General features: G+C 51.0%; 2 protein-coding genes across 4 annotated transcripts in view; one reads left to right on the top strand and one right to left on the bottom strand.

The window, feature by feature from the left end:
* Positions 1 to 2,591: 2,591 nt before the first annotated feature.
* On the top strand, positions 2,592 to 5,354 carry INSM1 (INSM transcriptional repressor 1). The gene has a single exon (XM_069608073.1). It carries the CDS (start codon positions 2,923 to 2,925, stop codon positions 4,243 to 4,245), a length of 1,323 nt encoding a protein of 440 aa, XP_069464174.1. The 5' UTR covers positions 2,592 to 2,922; the 3' UTR covers positions 4,246 to 5,354.
* A 1,048-nt stretch (positions 5,355 to 6,402) lies between these two features.
* The window catches only part of RALGAPA2 (Ral GTPase activating protein catalytic subunit alpha 2), a 3,672,963-nt gene continuing 3,659,991 nt past the window's right edge, over positions 6,403 to 19,374 (bottom strand). For 2 of the 3 annotated variants that reach the window (XM_069608069.1, XM_069608071.1), the window contains one exon: positions 6,403 to 8,659. In XM_069608069.1, the coding sequence (XP_069464170.1) occupies positions 8,514 to 8,659 (146 nt within the window). In that variant the 3' untranslated portion in view covers positions 6,403 to 8,513. The remainder of the gene's footprint in view (positions 8,660 to 19,374) is intronic. The other variant, XM_069608070.1, reaches the window with a different exon arrangement.

Genomic DNA, 19,374 nt, shown 5'->3' with positions numbered 1-19,374 from the left:
CAGGCCCGGTCATCTGCACAGTGGGTGACACCCCTGCCCGATCCGTTCATGACATATACTCACACACATCCCTCCCCAAACCTCCTCCTTAACTGGCAGTACCGCCATGTTCAGCCCACTTCCTCTATGCGAAGGAAACGCATGCGCAGTTCCTCGAAAGGAGGCCTTTCGGGGAAATCGCTGTGAGGAAAGTGGGCTGAACGGTTGCTACATATCCCTGCTTTAGATTAACACCTATTAGAGTTTATGAGGAATTATGTTTTGGGAGGTGCCCAGCAAGATGTATTTTACGCCCTGGCAATGACTTGTGAGACCCTCATGCTTTTCATGTGATGTGTTAACTCACCCTTCACCTAATTTAGAGAAAAAATGATATGCTGTCCCCATACCTCCACATCTGACAGAGTGTCCTGGGCATTGTTGCATGTATTTATTGAAAAGGAAAAGTGGTTCATCAAGATTCAAGGTACAAAGGGCATAACTGCACTGGTTACCTGGTGAAACTCTGATCTCGGGCTTAGGTCCCCTCCCTCGCCAGTTGCACACCTGCACTGCCTCCCTGGAAACCTCTGCACTAGGGGACTGTTTTCTGTATCCCCACAGTCCCCTACCAGCATTGACACCTGATGTCTGCCCTTACCCCAGCACTTGCCACCAGCTGGCCACACTTTTTTCATGTTTTGCTTTTATTTATTCTACTGTTGATCCCATGTACTGCACTGACCCCCCCCCCCCCAACCCCCCCTTCCCCTGCACTTGTGCAATCTCAATGTCACCTGGCCTAGTAAGATCGTAGGCTCTGTGTTCCCTCTGTTCCCCCTCCCTTGCCTCCTCGCGTCTTGAAACACTTGTGTATAGGCGTGTTATAAATGCCATATCATATTGAAGGCTGTAAAGCACCCAACAGCACTACTCTATAGCCACAATCTAGTAGTTAATGCACTAAATGGGTTGGTGGTGCAATGTCAGTATTTACAGATGTGCGATTAAGTGAGTACATAAGTTGAGGATCATTAGGGTGTGTGATGACAGCACTCTGCGTTTCTAGGGCTCCCTCTTTGGAGTGAAGGTTGTTAAGTAAGATCTTGAAGCCAACGTTGGCATGCCCTGAATTTGAGGCAGGATGGAGTTTCAGTGAAGAGAACAAGGATGGCGAAGAAGGGATATGCAGAACCAGCACACAATGAACGGTTAGGTTGAGAGCTTACAAGGGCATTAATAATAATTTGCATTTATATAACATACGAACTCTCAGGCATCTGAGCACTGCTTATTACTACCCAAAGTGTGTGGTGCTCATTTATCAACCTAGGCAGGATGAAAGGCTGAGTTTGACCCTGCCCGGATTCGAACCTGCGTGGGCAAGCTCTGTGGATGTCAAAGCGAGTGATCTACTCGCTGTGCTATCTGACGAGAGAGCCCATCCACGGTTTGGGTGCCAGCCAACGAATGGTGGTAAACACAAGCAATTTAATAGGAAGCAATTCTGATTGCTATCCACCCATGGTACAAGTCGAGGGTACACATGAGTGGACCTCGTCCTCCCACTTTTTTCAGTCTCTGGACACTGCCACCGTGTGTGTTTTAAAGGAATAATAATTAAAAAAAAGTGCTGCCCCGACGTGAAGTCAACAATGCCGCGACCCGGATTCGAACCCTGGTTGCACGCTGTGAGGCCGGAGACTTCGCTCCAAGACTTCCTGATTGTGAACTTTTGAAATGTGGTACATGGACATAGTGCTATACAATACATGTTTTGTTACCGATTCTTAGATATAAAAGGTGCAGACTTTTCATACTCAGTCAGCAATGTTATTCGAAAATCTGTTCTATGGACACATCTTAATTTGTCCTGTACACATTCTGCAGTGAGAAGGACAAATTGAATGAAATGTGCATTTAGAATATGGTCACTTCCTGTAGCGTCACTTGCCATTGCTTAAGCGCGAGCCGCATCATTTATTTTCGGACTTGAGCGCTGTATAAGCCACCCAATGTGAAGGTGGGTAGGAAAGCAGGTTGTGGTAGCAAATTACAATTCTGGCCATGAACAGCTTGCACATTTCCATGCATCTACTTTGCAGCGTACATAATGTAATGGAAATACGTAGCTGTGAGCCTGAGGAAACGTTAGTTACATTTATTATGAGTAACAGCAGCAAGTCGTGCATTTTACCACACACGCCTTTTCTACTGCTGATTTCTGTGAAAGCCGGACTTTTGATGATGGTATCTTGGGAATTAAGTAAGCCATCATGCATGTGTTCACAAGCATGCTACGGCGCTTTGCCCCTCTACAATTACATTAGCAGCGCTCTGTCCGATCATGCTACCGCGGCCGAATCTCGTGCTACGCTCGCTAACCATTACCTCCCGAAAAATAACTAGCTGCTCCTATCCCCGCCACACCGCCCTTTCCTGGTAAGTAACAAGACAACACAGCACGTGCGCCTATGTCTAAAGAAGAGTGTCTGGCGCGTGGCCGCAGGGGGCGGAGTCTGGCGCGTGCCTCTCTCTTTCCATGTGTGCTCTGGAGCGTGAAAAGAAAGGCATGGGGCGGGGCCAGGCGCGTGCCTCCAGCCGGACGGGGCGTGGTCCAGACCAAAGAGAAGCCTGGACTGGGGCAGCGACAGAGAAAAGAATCGCCCTGCGGCGAATCACTTCCCCATCATAATACTCGGGAACTCCAATACACCTGCTCCCCGCCCCTAGGCTGCTGTTGGCTCCGCCTCCGTAAATCGGTGGCGGTTTTTAGAGCACCGGCGCGAGCGGAGTTTCTGATTGGCCAAATGACTGACAGGGAGGCGAGAACAATGGCGATCGCGGCGGTTTAAAAAGGTGCGCAGCAATGCCAAGAGTATCAGACTTCCCAGCATCGCAAGAGCAACTCTCCTGCCGCAGGACCCCTCCGCAAAGCGAACCATGCCCAAAGGCTTTCTGGTGAAGAGGAACAAGCGGCCCACGCCAGTCTCCTACCGCGTGCGCTGCAGTGAGGAAGATGAGCGCGACGAGGCTCGACTGCTGCTCCTCATCACGTCGAGCTACTACCAACAGCGTCCGGCGCCGCCCACGTCTTCGCTCCTGCTGCTAAACAACGGCGGCGCCGCGCCTCCCCTGCCCAGTTCCGCAAGCCCCGAGCGAGCCACGGCCGCCGCCGCCCCCTGCCCAGCCTCGGGTGCTCGCTTTCAACAGCAGGAGATGGCACCGGAGCTTCAACGCCCCCCACCTTTGCTTCAGTTTGGGCACCAGGGATGTGGGTACCACCCCAGCGCACTGTATAGCCCCAGCCGGCCTGTCAGCCACGAGCACCAGCCAACGGAGAGCAGAGGCTTCGGGCCGGGCTCCTCCCCCATCTGCGCAGAGTCCTTTCCCGGTCCTGCCCCCGCCGCCGCCACCACCAAGAAGCCTCCCCAGCCCGAGGCCAAACCGCCACCCCAGCACAAGCAACCCAAAAAGACCAAAGCCATCCGCAAGCTGACCTTCGAGGACGAGGTGACCACGTCTCCGGTGCTGGGTCTGCGCATCAAAGAGGGTCCCCTGGAGCCGCCACGCGCCCGGCCCCCCGGCGCGGCCGCCCGCCCGCTGGGTGAGTTCATCTGCCAGCTCTGTCGCGAGGAGTACGCCGACCCGTTGGCGCTGGCCCAGCACCGCTGCTCGCGCATTGTGCGCGTGGAGTACCGCTGCCCCGAATGCGACAAGGTCTTCTCGTGCCCTGCCAACTTGGCCTCTCACCGGCGCTGGCACAAGCCACGACCCCCGCCGCAACTGCCGACCGCCGTCTCTGGGGAGGTGAAGTCCGAGGTGGGTGAACCCCGTACCGACACCCCCAGCCCTGGGCCTTCAGAGTCTGGCTCGGAGGAGGGTCTCTACGAGTGCCCGCACTGCAGCAAGCGCTTCCGCCGCCAGGCCTACTTGCGCAAGCACCTGCTGGCACACCGGGCCCCGCCGAGCCCAACGGCAGGGGAAGAGCTGTTGCTCTGTGGGCCACTGGACATGAGCAGTAGCGCTCCAGTCTCCGAGCCTCGTCGGCCCTACCCATGCCCAGTGTGCGGGGAGGCCTTTTCGTGCCAAGGAGGCCAGGAGCGCCACCTCCGCTTGCTCCACGCGGCGCAGCTCTTCCCCTGTAAGTACTGCCCTGCCACCTTCTACAGCTCCCCCGGCCTCACCCGGCACATCAACAAGTGCCACCCGTCTGAGAACCGACAGGTTATCTTGCTGCAGGTACCAGTGCGCCCGGCCTGCTGAGCATGCCAATTTCCGAGACCCGTGCCTTGTGCTCTCGAGCGGGAATGGGATTTTTTTTGGTCAAATTGTGACGTTGAGGGACAAGGAATGCCACGCAACTTGATGCCAATCTTATCGTTGGGCGGGCTTTAACCATGTGGAGGTATTTGGCTTGTGGGGAGGGCGAATGTTGCATCAACTTATATCGGTGTTGGAAAGTTTTTTCCGTCCCTCGAATGTCGGAGCAAGTGGTAAGGTACCCACCCCAGCGTCATCTGCAACTTACGCCCCAAGAGACTATCATCTTGCGTGCGCTCCCAACACCGCCTGTGAACGTGGTCTTCAAGTTTCGCAGACCAGGCTCCTCTGCTTCAGAACCAAATCGCGTGTTCGGATGTCGCATCGCGGGACAGAGACTTATCGCACAGAACTTGTTCATTTTTGTCTCCAGACACTGGGAGAAAAGCAACCGCCTTTGATGGCAGGTAGTTGTCCTGTACCAGTGTCTCTTATTCCTCTGTCGTAATGTATGTAGCCTACGGGTTTGTCAATCTTTGCGAAATGTTGCCTTTGTATTTCACAGGCTGTGACCTCCCCATGTGATTAGCTTTATTATGGCTTGTGAACCGCTGCATTCGGCTTTACTTTCGTCCTGTGGGAACTAAACTGCGTTTGAGAGACTTATTTAGACTAGCCACAAATGCCTTGGATGTTGTCAAAAGTATGCTGTAGAAACTGCCTTAAAATGTATCTTTATTTATTTTTTTGCGCGTCTGTATATTATGAACTACGTGTATGTCGATTGGATAATTATATTTATTTGTCTAATTTATGCGAAGCTTTTTGTGTCCTTGCCGTTTCACTGTGTATATTTTTTAAATAATACGTCCCAAGTGCCAGACACAAATAAAAGGTCTTAAATGTTTTGTACATTCCTTAACGAGTGGCAGCCGTGCCGTGCCTGCTCCGAAAGGGACGGCAGCTATTTTGAAAACTGACAGCTCTTAAATTTTAGATGCACTCCTTTTCTACACACATTATTTTCTTATTTGCTAGCTCTTTATAGAAAGCTTCAATACAACTGTTGGACTGTGTTAATATTTGCAATTCAAATAAAACATATTTTCTAATTCCAATCCACCCCTGCTTGTCTCCTTTCTGAAAGTGTGCCTTTTCAATAAACAATCTCTTTAGGCCGAGCAGGTGGCCATTTCCAATGGGAACGACAACCTTTCTTGTACACGAGGATCTATGGCATTTAAGAAGCCCAAACTACGCACCCCAGGGAGTTACAGGCTGAGTACGCCGTGGTTTGAGGGAGGATCAGGGCCGAAAATAGTGGTGTGTTTATATAAATACGATCGGCATATAGAAAAACACTAACCAAGCTAGGAAGTAACATCGCTGAAAGTTGGGGTTACAAGTGAGGCGATTCGGTAGCAGAGGCGCCAGCGTGGTAACGTTTTTTCGTTGAGTGATGAGACATATTTTGTAGAGTATCTACTTTTTATGCACCGTTTCAGGTGTGTTTTGGGCACGGTTAGATTTGCATCGTTTTCCAATGGATTTAGTGCATCTGATATTTTTATTTGCCTGCACTTTTTTGTGTCGTTTGAACACATCGTTACGTTAAGATTAGTTGTGCAAACGAGGAGGGGCTGGATGGCGGATAATCAACACCGCATACTTTAGCCAACCCCCTGAACGTCAACTTGTAATAAGGGGGGAAACAAACATTTGCTATGCAGGGGGAGGAGAGCGTAAGCCAAAACACTGGTTTGTCTACAAACAGCGGCAGTGTTGTTTGTACACGAACATCTTGCGCATCTGTAGAAAAACGGCACATGTAGCCAGCAATACACAACACATCTCACGTCAGTGGCACCTGTGGATTCGAATGCCACTTTCGACTGCGGCCGACACTCCCCCAGCATACAGCTACGAAATGTGTGTAGACACGTTCCTAGTGGCCCTAAAAGGGATGGCGACACCCGCCCCCCCGCGTTCTAGTCAGAAACAAGTGTTCAATTTTCAAGCCGTCACACGTTCCCTGCAGCACTGGAAGACTTGGTCAGTGGCTCAAACGCGGCTCTGATTAAGAACTCCAGACGTATACTTTGTGTGCCAATGATGCTGCCGCATACAGGTATAATACACGGAGGAATACATATACACCCATTTATATCTTTAATGTAATTTATTTTTATTTGCAAAATAAAATCTACAGTTTGCATCATAAAAACGTAATATGTCAAGAGCAGAGAAATTTCAAGCATTTATTACAGTGTTCCCGTACAGGCAATGCAAAACAAAGAAAAACATGACACCACTCGACAAAACTAACATGATCTCTTGATTCCTTAACAATATACATTTTTAAAATGCCGATATACAGATACAACAGGCCAGTGCTTGGGTGAGAGCAGCAGCTGTCCTTAGTCCCAGTTCAGTAGTGCAGAGAAGAGGTGCATCTATTATTTTAATCAACGTGCCACCAATACTTTGTACACAGTAGACATGTAAAATACGATTTATCTCCTTTGTACACAATACAACCTTCAAAATCGAATCTGCTTTTTGAGACTTCACATTATTTTCCTAATAGGCTATGGGACAAACAATATCTTAGGAAAGAAATGCCGTTTCTATACACAACAAATATTAGATTAGTATAAAACAGGTATAAAGTTGTACACAGTGGCCATTGCAAGTTCAACGACGGCCTAGTGCAAAAAAAAAAAAGTTTTTACATCTCCGTTTTCGACTACAGCCTTGGGGGCCTTTCACATAGTGATTTACAATCGTTTCACAAACAAGTGCATCGTTGGGGATAGTTTGTAACCAAAGCGCACCGTGCTATGGAGAGTGCAAGTAGGATAGCATTGTGGAAGGTTAAGTCCGATTCCTTCATATAGGTCCTGCAATGTCTTGCCAATGCACGGTCCAGGAGGCTACTTGTGAAGGTCTCCCCCAGGATAGATTTTCAATTTAAGTGCCTACCATGCTCTAGGAGAGTAAAACAGACCCGCATAAAAACCAAACAGTGCACTGAAGGAGCATAACATTGCTGGTTTTTGTTTTAGTTTCCAGTCACATTAAATTGGAAACAAGCCAACTAACCCACAATGCTATTGAGTAATCCTAAAAAGAGACAGTAACATAGGACATTAACTCAGTGACCAGCAGAATCCTTAAAGTGGACCCCTGCAATAGTACTCCCATTTAGTTGGAGGTCAATAATAAAGTCGTTTTTCAGCACCAGACAAACTCATTTATAAAGTGAGCACCACCAAGGAACCAAACCTTGGCAACTCAGTACTGGCGTGTACTTATGAAACTGTCCATATGTTACAATTCTAGTAGTGACCAAAACATTTTATTTAGCGAAAAATCCCGTGGGGTGTATTGATCTTCAATAAGAGAACACCTTTTCACTTGGGATCAAACACTGCATCTCAGAAGAGACATTAGGTTTTCTACAGTGGTTGGTAGACTCAAAGACAATGAGCAACTAATGTGGATTTTCTGTCTAGAGCTTCCACATTTCACGGAGAAACAGACATGGGTGACTTCGACCTCTGCAACTTTTTCAAAATGATAATCACTCACTATATTCTCCCACACCCCTTGCAGGTATTTGCAGGTTGAACTTGAGCGTCTCACTAGATTTGAAAGCAAACGTTTAAAGTGAGCCACTGTTAATTTATTGATTTTACAGAATACACAAAACTTACTAGTTGGAGGTATTTTGAGAGTGCCATTTAAAAGCTGATATTGGTCTTTCGTTTATACAGAATCCTGTTTTTCCTCCCAATGTGTGTTTCAATAGCAGCTTTAAGTCAAATGCCCCTGTGGAATACGGAAGCAATACCTCACCATAAAAATGACTTATTAAGACATTCATCCAACTACAGGTGGGGTAAGAGGCAACAAAAGAGTGTCCCCAAAGTACCTTTATATTAACTTCTTTTCAAAGAAGAGTGCAGGGCTCGCTGAGGGAGGAACATGAGACAACCTTATTTCCTATTCTTTAGTTGAGCACGAAATCCCTAAATACCCCTAACTCCGAAAGAAAATACGTTTTCCAAAACTTTGGCCCAACTATAACATACTTGAGTGATTGGAATCTGCAGGAAGCAGTCGTAATTGGTCAGGTGTGTTGCCTCTGCTATATTTTTAACTATTACTTTTGGGGTCCAATCATAGTTGACAGTTCTGTTCAGTGATGTAATATCGCTCTGAGGTTTTTAAAGTGCCTGTAACTGAATTTAAGTTAACATAGAAAGTGTTTAATTCGAAGATTTGCTCATAGCACTAGTAGAACGTCGCAGTTTCCCAGAAACTTTAAGTTTTGTGGCACGTGGTAGCGTTGGAGATGATGGATCAGCTACCTCAGTTCCAGTGAGATCAGCGCTTGCACTCGTAGTAAGATTTCCTGCAACAGAGAAATTAGGCTTTAAGTACAGCAAAGGAAGCATCACTTTACCACCCACCGTCATGCATATACAGGGAAGCTTGACAAAAAAAAAGAAAACGTAGCTGATATTTTTAAAATAAAGAAGCAACACTCTCGTAGCAGTACTAACAGGATAGACACATAAAAGAAAGTTTATAACTTTGGCAATTAGGCATTCCGCTTCTCCCCTACAAGCAAGCAGATATTGTAAAAAGCAAAAGATAAATACTGTCATTGTGTGTAAGATTATTCTACCAGAGAGCATGTTGAGTGATTTGGGAATGATTTATTGCCTAAAAAAAGGTTACGTGTGTGTATACCAGAGGGGGGGAGGGTTGTGTGTGTGTGGTCAGCAGCCATGCTGTGATAACCTACTCCCGCTAAGCTCCCGAAAGATCTGACAATGATGAGCTGAATAACTGCCTGACACTTTGTGTATTCAGGGTGCACGCAGCGCAAAACTGTCACAGATTGGTTGCTGCACTCCCTCTCCCCAAGCGTCAGGAGATCTGGAGTTGGTGGGCACCGCAGTGCAGGTGGCAAATTGAGGCCCACTGGTGACCACTGCCTGCAGCGAGAGGCTGGGCTGCTGCGCTGCCTGGTGCCGACACCTGGAAAGGGCTGTGCCCCGGGGCGGCGGTCAAGCCCAGTAGAAACTCCTAATCCCGCCAGGTGAAAGCGCTGGGAGATGGGAAAGGCGAGCTGAGCTTTGCGAGCTGCCGCAGGAGCCAAGGGCGCGGCGGAGGGCGCTCTGCAGCCGCACTGAGGGACAATCGCCCATTGACTGCGCTACGAGGTGAGGAGGCGGCCTCTGTGACTGCTGGGCCCACTTAATCCCCCTATGAGGACCGCGTGGGAACTGCTACTCCTGGGCGCACTTTCAGACCTTGCACCGCTAAAGATGTCTCCACTTGCTTGAGCACTGCAGAGTTGAGGAGTGTGTGTACATGTTAACTCTTCACCATAGAAACCCCAAGAAGGAGTTCTCTTCAATTAGGAAGGCCCCCCAGACTCCAATGTTGAATTGGCACCTCATGAACTGTTCAACAAAAGGCCTCTCACAATTAACAGTGAAATACCTTGGGACTGGCAATCACTTGAGCACTGGCTGGAGGCGTTCCTTGCTTCAGAGGAGCGGAGACAGGCCACACAAAAATTTGACAAGGCGTTGCATGCCTGGGTAGAGATCCATCAGAATCTGGGAGCACAGGGCAGAGGTATTCATGCCCGGAAGGCAGGGCATGGGGAAGAGCAAGCAGACAGTGATGGGAGAGGGGAGTGTCCCTTGCACTTCTGCACCAGCATCATCGGGGGCACAGGCCCCCACTACAATAAATCAGCAGGGAGAGGGGCAAATCCTTACAGCTATTGTGGTCCTACAGGCATCTTTGGAGCACAAAATAGATGCAGTAATTGTGGACATGGGCCTTCTGAGACAAGATGTCCGCTCGATAGCTGAACGATTGGGCACAGCGGAGGAACAAGTGCTTGAAAATAAGGCAAATCTAAACAGCACTCAGTTCAATGTGGCCAACTTGACCTTGAGGACGCAGAGGGACAGGCAAGGAGAAACAACATGAGGATCCTTGGCCTTCCGGAGGGGTAGGAGGGGCCAGACCCCACTTCATGTATTGAAAACCTGCTCCTGCAGGAGGTTGGAGCTTAGGTGCTTACGCAGGGCTTCACAGTGGAGCGGGCACACAGATCCTTGGTCAGGAGGCCCCCTCCTGGAGCACCTCCACAGGCCCCTGTCAGCCAGAATCATGAACTATAAAGATATGGAGCGTATGGTGGTGTTCTCCAGCGATGGGGGGTGAACTATCAGCAGAGCATCCTCAAAGCTGGCCATATATCCAGACTACACCCGGCTGGTGCAGCGGAGAAGAGCCTGGTTTGGCCCTACCAAAGAACGGTTACGCTGTGGCAACATAAAATACATTTTAATTTACCCAGCCAGGCTCAGAGTGGAGCATGAAGGCAAGTCGTATTTGTTTGAGGACACTGTGAACGCGCACAACTGGATGGACAGGGTGGGAATGGCACCCCTCCCAGAACAAGGTAACAACTGATCCAAAAGGAAGGAATAACCAAGGTTAGTCAGTCACTGCGGATGACTTGCAAGGGAGGGCAGGGAAGAGAATGTGGGATTAAGAATCACCTGGACCCAGGATTGGTGGTAGCAGCTTGGTGGGTTCCACCACGCCTGGCTGCTGCAGCACCCAAGTTGACAGTTCATTTAGGGTACCAGACGCTGCCCCGGCTGCCCCGAGGGAGGAAGCCAGGGGCGAGAGAGGCGACTGGGCCTGAATATGCATGCCACTGGCTTTTGTTTTATGGTTGGGTGGTGAGTTTGTTGGTTTCCCCCTTCTGTTTGGGATTGTATAATTGGTCGTGCAAGGTTCTACTGGTGGGCATTCTGCAACTTATCATTGGGGTGTTCACTGTTGGCATAGACTGGAATACTCGGGAGCGGGTTGGGGGCTTTTCAAGCAGATGGGGTCTGTGGGGAGATAATAGGCCCTGAGGATTTTCAGAATGGCTAGGGGGGGTGAGAGTGGCTACTTGGAATGTGAGGGGCCTTAATAGTTACATCAAAAGTCCAAAGAGTCCACTCGTGTCTGTGGAGGAAGGGGTTTGAAATAGCACTCCTGCAGGAAACCCACCTCACTGCAGAGCGACGGAACACATTTGCTAAAAAGTGGGGTGGGAAGCTGTTATCTCCTTTTTCTGCATACGCTAGAGGTGTCCTCATCTGGGTGGTGCCCACTGTCCCATTTAAAGTCCTGGAGAGTAAGCATGGTGATGAGGGGAGGATGGTGTTGGTACATGTTTTTTTAAAAATCTTTTTCAAATTCACTGTACCTGTGACTGTCCCTATACAGAAGGGCCTTGTGGATCGGGGGGACAGGGGGGCCTTTAACTGCACTCTGAACCCCTCCATTGACAGGTCAGATGACAAACACAAGAAGCCCGCCCCACCAGCCAAGACCTTGCTGGCGTTACTGGGACATGTTGCACTTGCAAACGTAAGGAGGTTGCACAGGGAAGACTTGCTGTTTTACTCGCACTATTCAGCCCTGCACAATGTGCACACCCATATAGACTATTTTTTGACTGAAATGGAGAACATGGGTGAGTTTTATTGGAGTACCTGCCAAGGCTCCTTTCGGGTCATGCCCACTACTGGCCACGTGGCGGAAGACACCACACAGGCCGCCGATCCCCGTTTGAAGGCTGCAGGCTGAAGCATTGTTAGATGACACAATTAGGGAACACATGGCGGATAGCATTGAGTGCTTCTTTGGTACTAACATGGGCAGCGTGGGCACACAGTGAAAGCTTTCAAGATTGTGATGAGGGGGGAGGCGATAGGCAGGATGAGTGGCATTAGGAAGGACCTGTTAAGGCCCTTCTCGAAAAATGAAGCAGAGATTGCTGAGGTGGAACACAGGCACATAGGGGCAGGTGGAGGGGACCTGGCCAGGTTGCGTCAGAAATGCATGGCACACAAGGATAGTCTGGACATGTTTGACTACACAAGATATATGGAGAAGCTGTACAAGGGTGGTGATGAGAGATTTTCTTGGCAAAGAAAAATTGCTTGATTGCCAAATTGCTTGTTCCAAAAATGACTCAAAGAAACAGATTTGCAGAGACTCAAAAAAACAAAAACAAAGCTGCGATACACTATATTACGCCTTCCAATGCTGTCAAGAAATCCAGAAAGCATTCCCAAATAAGATGGACAAAGCGCAAGCTACCATCGCCCTCAACAAAAAACGGTTAGATGTCAAGGTATGTTCAGAAACTAGGAGGGAAGTTGACCAATCAGAGGAAGCTACATTTTCCTTCAAACTTATTCTGGAGGAGGACTTGGGGAAGACAGAGCCAGGAAACCATCTACCTGTACTGGGTAAACTCTCCAGTCTAAAATTATGTTTGCAAATAGCAAACTTTTTACACCTTTCCTGACTCGCTTAATCAGCTCCTCTCGCTTTACTGAAGGACGAGTAATAGCGAAAGGAACCTCCCCTCCATTGCTGTCCCCTAGGACGAAAAGGCGGATGTTGTCGAACTGCAGCGCCCAACGACTTTGCTGCAGCTTTGGAGGTCTGCAACCTCTCAAGGCTCTCGTCAGCCTTGCTGCCAAAAGATGTTCACCGTCAAAGGGCATGTTGAGGAGCCGGGACTGCACATCAGGAGCGAACCCAGACTTCCGCAACCACGCAAACCTGCGTATTACGGTGCTCACCGCCATGGACCGGCTGACACAATCTGCCATGTCCAAACCCGACTGAACGGCCTCACACATGGCATCCTTGCCATCCTGAACCATAGCAAGGAAACCATCCCGTTCGTCCCCTTCGGGAATATGTTCAGCCGCTAATGCAACACAGTTCCACAGAGTGTGTGAAACGAGACAAGGCACATATGGAGTTGGCCGCCTGAAGCGCCATACCCCCTGAAGAAAACACTTTCTTCGCCCAGCCGTCAAAAAGTTTGTCGTCCCTATCCGGAGGAATGGTAGGATACGACGCCTGCTTTGCCGGGCCGTAGCCGCCTGCACCACCAAACTCTCCGAAGTGGGGTGCCTGGACAAGTAGCAGGGGTCGCTACTGGCTGGACGGTATTTTGGCGACTAAGACTTGCCCACTGCCGGGAGACTCTCCGGAGCAGTCCAAGCCGCCGCCACCCTTCTCTGCAGAGCCATATGAAATGGCCATACCGGGTCAGTGGGGGGCCCAAGATCAAGGATGTCCGTGAGATCATCCTGAACGAACTCCCCTGGGGGAGCCGACCAACCCAAGTACTCTGTGACCCGAGACATAAGGCGCCAATATGAAGAATCGGCATGAGTGCCAGGCTCTGGCCTACAAAACTCCACCTCCGGAGAGGTGTCCAGTCCACTGGCATCATGCAGTGACTGCCTCAGGTCATCAAACTGGCTATGGCCCGAGATAAGCTCATCTGGTACCGGAACCAAGCCTTCATCAGAGCCTTCATCACCCTCTGAAATGTACTCTAGGAAGTGAGAGGAAGACATCTGGGGACCAAAGCTGTGCCTGACCTTAGCCAGAGCCTTTCTAGGGGATAACCCCGTGCCACGGGGCCCCTCCGACACCACCGCCTCGAAAGGCGTCGAACGAGTTGGCGCCGGCGTCGAGCGAATTGGCGTCGAGCGAATCGGCTTCGACGTCAGCTGCAGCTCTGCCAGCATCGACGGCATCGACACAGGCCTCGAAGCCGGAGCGCCAAGCGTCTCTCTCGACGACCTCGGCGCCACAGGCGTCGACATCTTCTTCGAAGACGGCACAGGATCACGCGGCCTCGAGCGCGTCGAGGACCGGGACCTGGAACGGGCATGGCGAGAACGGCTACCCTTGTCCGAGCGGGACCTCTCCCACGAGCCGTGCTTACCACCCGAGCCCGAAGGCGTACGAGCGGTGTTTCTCGACCGGTGCCAACCGACCCCACTAGGAGGCGCGGACGGACCGGTGCCCTGCGATTCAAGAATCACTAGCATCTGCTTCCCGAAGGAAGCCCATTCCTCCGGTGTCGCTTGCATGGTGGGATAAGCGACTTGCCAACGGGCGGAGTTCTCAGAAGAGGACGGGGAAGGCGACCGATGCCTGCTCTTCCGGGAATGCCTCAAAGAGGCGGAGGAGTGGCGAGACCGACTCCTGGAAGGAGACCCACTGGACTTCCGACGATGACGCGGAGAGTCGCCTCTCGAGTCATCCGTCGAAAGCCCCGTAGACCTAGACTTCCAGGGCTTAGACACCCGACCTACCGACAGCTTCTTCTTGCGTTCCCACAAGGCCTTGGCCGTGAGCGACTGGCAGTCGACACAGTCGTCCGTATCGCGGGCCTCCGCGAGGCACCAGAGGCAGGCGTCGTGCGAGTCCGTGACCAACATCTTGGACCCACAGTCCCCGCATTTTTTGAAGCCCGGACGCGGGGTTGAAGACGAAGTAGATATGGCCATGAACAGGTCTTCACAAAAAACCGAACAGGTTCAACGAACCGAGAAGAAAACAGCAAACTCCAAAGAGCCGAGGCGTACCGAGATTCACAAAGCGAACACGTTCGCGGAAAAAAACAGAACTGAGGGTATGGGCGTCGTGCGTCCTACTTATCACATCAGGTAAGGTCGGCCGTCGGAGGAGGTCCTCGGGGATGGCGCATCGACGTCATGGACGCAGGACGCAGGCGCCGAAGATTTTCCGAAGCAGCACAGCTGTGGACATTACCTGTCATGGATATGGAATACGTCGGAGGACCCAATCCCCTCGAAACTTAGTTACAGTGGGTACAGGTTGTGCCTTGGGATGTAGTAAGACAGGATCCTGTGTCAGGCAATAGGGAGTATCATACAACATGATACATGGTAGTCCTGGGCGCTTGAGCAGGTGGTGTTGGTTTGGCGAACAGGGTGGTTTTCATGGCTTTGCAGAAGGCAGTCAGTGAAGGTTCAGCTCGCAGTGAGGTGGGAAGGGTGTTCCAATATAAGGCGGCAAGGTAGGGGAAGCTGGCGCCACCTGCTCTAGCTCTTTTGACCCTAGGTACAGAGAGCATAATGGCATAGGGTGTCCTGGTGGGTCTTGTGGAGGAGACCGGGTGGATTCTCTGGGATAGGTACGCTAGGGCAGAGAGGTGGATGCACTTGTGGGTGATGCTTGGTGCTTTGAATATAATTCTTTCCTTTATGGGGAGTCAGTGGGAGGCTTTCCTGGCAGCAGTGATGTGCTCACTCTTGGCAATGCCTTGTGCAGCACGATTCACGATTCTCACAGCAGTCTTAGCAAACAGACTAAAAGGGGTGATAGGTACCTTAATTCACTAAGACCAGATGGGGTATGTCCCGGGCAGGAACACCTCTTAGAGCTTGAGACGTTGCATCACATTATATACTGTACTAACCATATGCACAAGGACTGTGCGGTCACCTCCCTGGAAGCGGTCAAGGCGTTCGACTCCGTTAGGTGGGATTGGCTGTATGACACGCTGGGGCGTTTTGGCATTGGACCCGGTTTTCTAAGGTGAGTGTGCATGGTTTATACAAAACCCATGGCACGAGTGCAGGTAGGAAGGCACATCTCTATGAGCTTGGAATCGAGAAAGGGCACAGAGCAGGGATGCCTGCTATACCCTGTGCTGTTTATTTTGGTTCTTGATCCTTTGGCGGCTTTCTTGCGGTCTGAATATGCAGATATCATAATAAAAGGGACTATGCATGGCACCTCGCTGTACGCGGATGACATGCTGCTTTACATAAGACAGCCTGACATCAACCTACCAGACGTCTTGGACAGGTTCGCACAGCTTGTGGGAATAAGGATTAGCCGCGATAAGTCTTGTCTGTTCCTGCTGGGCGACAGGAAGGGTCTAGGGAGGGAGCAGCTACGGGAATTGGGGCTTAGGTGGACCCCAAATACGTTCAGATACCTGGGGGTGAATGTCTGGCATGACTTAAGAACCGCACATGAGCAGAACGCGTAGGTATCACCGGACAGCCTTGAGAGGTCCATGCATATTTGAAGGAAGTTACCGCTGTCAATGGCCGGCAGGGCAGCCCTTCTGAAGATGGTGGCACTCCCCCGCCTGCTGTACGACTTTGTGAACATCCCATATGAAATACCTGGGAGGTTCTTTCAGCGGATGGAAGCGACCACTAGGGAATTCCTGTGGGGAGGGAAGAGACACAGAATTGCGCTGAGTAGGTTAAGGAGGGACTATGCCAATGGAGTGGAACAAACTATATAACTTCGAGCTATACTATGTAGTGGGACAACAGCAGTTTGTTATGGATTGGCTGGCGGACGAGGTCTCTTTGGACATGCAACACCTGCAGCCTTGGGTGGAACCTCATCTCTGGGTGAGCAAAGCTGACCTTCCCCAGTTACTGCACCTTCTAGCCCATGGAAAGAGGTTGTAGCGAAGAGCCTGGAAACTCATGGTTTTTAGGGACCCCTACTCCCCCACATTCCTCCTATAGTATTAGCAGGGGTGATACCGGATGTGAGAAAGTATATCAGGAAATATTGGGAGGAGAGTGGGGTGGCCACTTTGGGGGATTTACTGCGGATGGGCCGGCTGATAGAATTTTTCAACACTGGCTCAGGAATACAGCGTTCACACAGAGCAATTTTTAACACATATGGGCCTAGCTCGGAAGATTGTGAGGTGGCCTGAGATCCGATCCGGCATTGAGAGTGACCAGGTACTGGAGGCCATGTACGACATGTCAGAAGGGGGTCATGTGGTATCTCGGCTATATGAGCTATTTCTGGGGTGGCTTTGGAGGCGGGGAGGGGGACGGGAGGGTGCGTGTGAGCTGGGAGAGACTTGGGCAGGACATTTAAGGATGTGGAAGGGGCAGGGGTCCTACTTTACGCAAAGCGAGTCTCGGGAAATGCCAGATTCAAGCTTACGCAGTTATATCTAACGCACCACACATACATGACACCGCACAGGATATCAAAGATCAGGGGGGCAGGCAGACAGGGTTTCTCCATATGTGATGAGGATGGAGCTGGCATATTGCACATGTTCTGGACCTGCCCAGTGATTAAGAGGTTCTGGGCAAACAGACAGGGTGCCCGGGGTTGGGTGGAAATGCACGTCTGATCCCCTCCCCTGAGGCTTGCCTATTGGGCATGCTCCCTCGAGGTTGAAGAGGGAGAGAACAAAGGAAACACATGGCATGCCTAGCGAAAATGAAAGACCAAATCTGTGTATTGGCAAAGTGCAGGATAGCCATGGCCAAGAAGTCGGCAGCTGGTCCCAGCATTGACGCGTGGTGGGGAGACTTGCTACATTGGGCAATGGCGGAGACCATGGTCTGGCACAGGGCTGTGTACACGGGTCAGAGAAGCGAGCGAGGACGTTGCATCCTGGAATGTGCTAACCCAGGCAATGTTTGGTCCCCTCCCTGATAAGTGGCCCACGCAGGATGGGACCTAATGAAGCCCCTTTTTAACAGATGAATGTGGCAGAAGCACCGTAGGATTCCCCCCGGAATCCCCTTTTGGGTTTGTTTGTTTTTGTCGTTATGGTTACTCATGTGTTGTTGGGTGCAAGGTTTATCACTAACTGTAAAAAAGGATGTTTTTGATAGAAATGTTATCTGGATGGTAAAGTTGAACCTTTTTCCATTTTTAAAATATGCAATGGTGTGTGTGTACCATACCACTTAGAAAAGGGAATAACTTTTTTTTTTTATTTTTAAAGTATAGTATGGAGACCACTAGGGGGTGCAGCCGGCAATGACTGCCTGAAGCGAAGCTCCACTAGCTGAAGGGGCTCATGTGATGAGAAAGAGCAGTTCCCAAAGCCCAAAAGCACCCGAAGCGGTGGTCGAGACGCCGGAGGAAACAAGGAAGCCGCAGAACCCTCCAACGTGAGAGGAGTCCCAGCCAAAGATAGGAAAGACCACGGCGGAGAGGAGCCAACGCCGTGCCCTGGCCAACTCCAACGGGCCGAAGCAGGTGCGTGCCAAAGAGAAAGTGGAAGGGCGGCATCCCGGAGCCTGGTGCAGAGATCCCTGCAACAAGAAACGCTCACCCCAAAGCCTGTGTAAAGGGCAAAGGCACAGAGCAGTGGCCTGAAACCACGCAGCACCCCCCGGGGAGAAGCGCAATACTGAGGGGAGCCAGCGGGTGCCCAGCTAAGAAATTGCTGGCGATGCAGGAGATCCATCCTCACGCCTGCCGTGGGCCAAAAAACGAAGCAGAGGAGGGGAAAACATGACAGAACGGAGATCATTGCTGACAAGGACGCAACCCCAGCGGTGGCTGAGGGAAAAGGAAAGCAGCTAGCTCCTCTACGAGAGTTCCCTGAACTGCCATCTCGCACCAGGGGAGACAAAGCATGAAGAGGCAGCCACCGAGGGTGCCAGGAGGAGGCGCCGACAACAGGAGGTGACATCTGGAGGAAGGTGAGAGTGCCCCATTGCTCCATGCAGCATAGAACACAGCAGGTACAGGGGGCGCTGCACCAGCCTCCGCCCAGGCCCTCCACCCATTTCAAGATAAAGGGGGCAGCGCGAGCCGGGGGCAGGGCGGTGAGCCCCAACACAGGTCCCCCACCGCGTAGAGCACAACAAAACATTGCGGATACTAAAGAAGGCAAGGAAAGATAACCTGGCCCACGGGCCACAAAACGAAAAGAGTGCGCACACACAACCACGCAAGGCCGGTTCCCGCAGCCCAGCATCTGAGAAGGGACACATCCCCCCCAAAGCCCAACATAAACAACGGAGCCCACCTCAAAGGAGTACTTCACAGGGCAAGTGCAGCATCAAGACAGGTGAGGGCTCCAGGAGCAAGCAAGCCCCCACTCTAGAAGGTGGGAGAGCCAGGAAAGAGCACCACCCGGGGAGCCCACAGGCAAAACAAAACATGTAGGGCGGTGGAGAAGACTGGAGAGATGAGCGACCAAGGATGGTGAAGGACCACCACCAGCAGACAGACTCCTCGCAAAACACCCACCAATAAAAGAGCTAGGGCAACCCCATACCGGACTCACCCATAGCAGCAACAGGGACGCCAAGAGCGGAGGGACAGCGCACAGCCTCCTGGGAAAAGCCTGTCATAAAAGAACACAAACAGAGCTACCCACATGGGGAACATCAAGGGGAGAGCGCCAGACCCTAGCCGCTCAAAGGGAAAAAGACAGCGCACACCGAAGCAAAG

The sequence above is a fragment of the Ambystoma mexicanum genome, chromosome 4q (genome assembly GCF_040938575.1).
Source record: "Ambystoma mexicanum isolate Mex_15411 chromosome 4q, UKY_AmexF1_1, whole genome shotgun sequence".
Lineage (NCBI taxonomy): Eukaryota > Metazoa > Chordata > Amphibia > Caudata > Ambystomatidae > Ambystoma > Ambystoma mexicanum.
The sequence above is the reverse complement of the archived record's forward strand: the minus strand, read 5'-3'. Positions and strand labels throughout refer to the sequence as shown.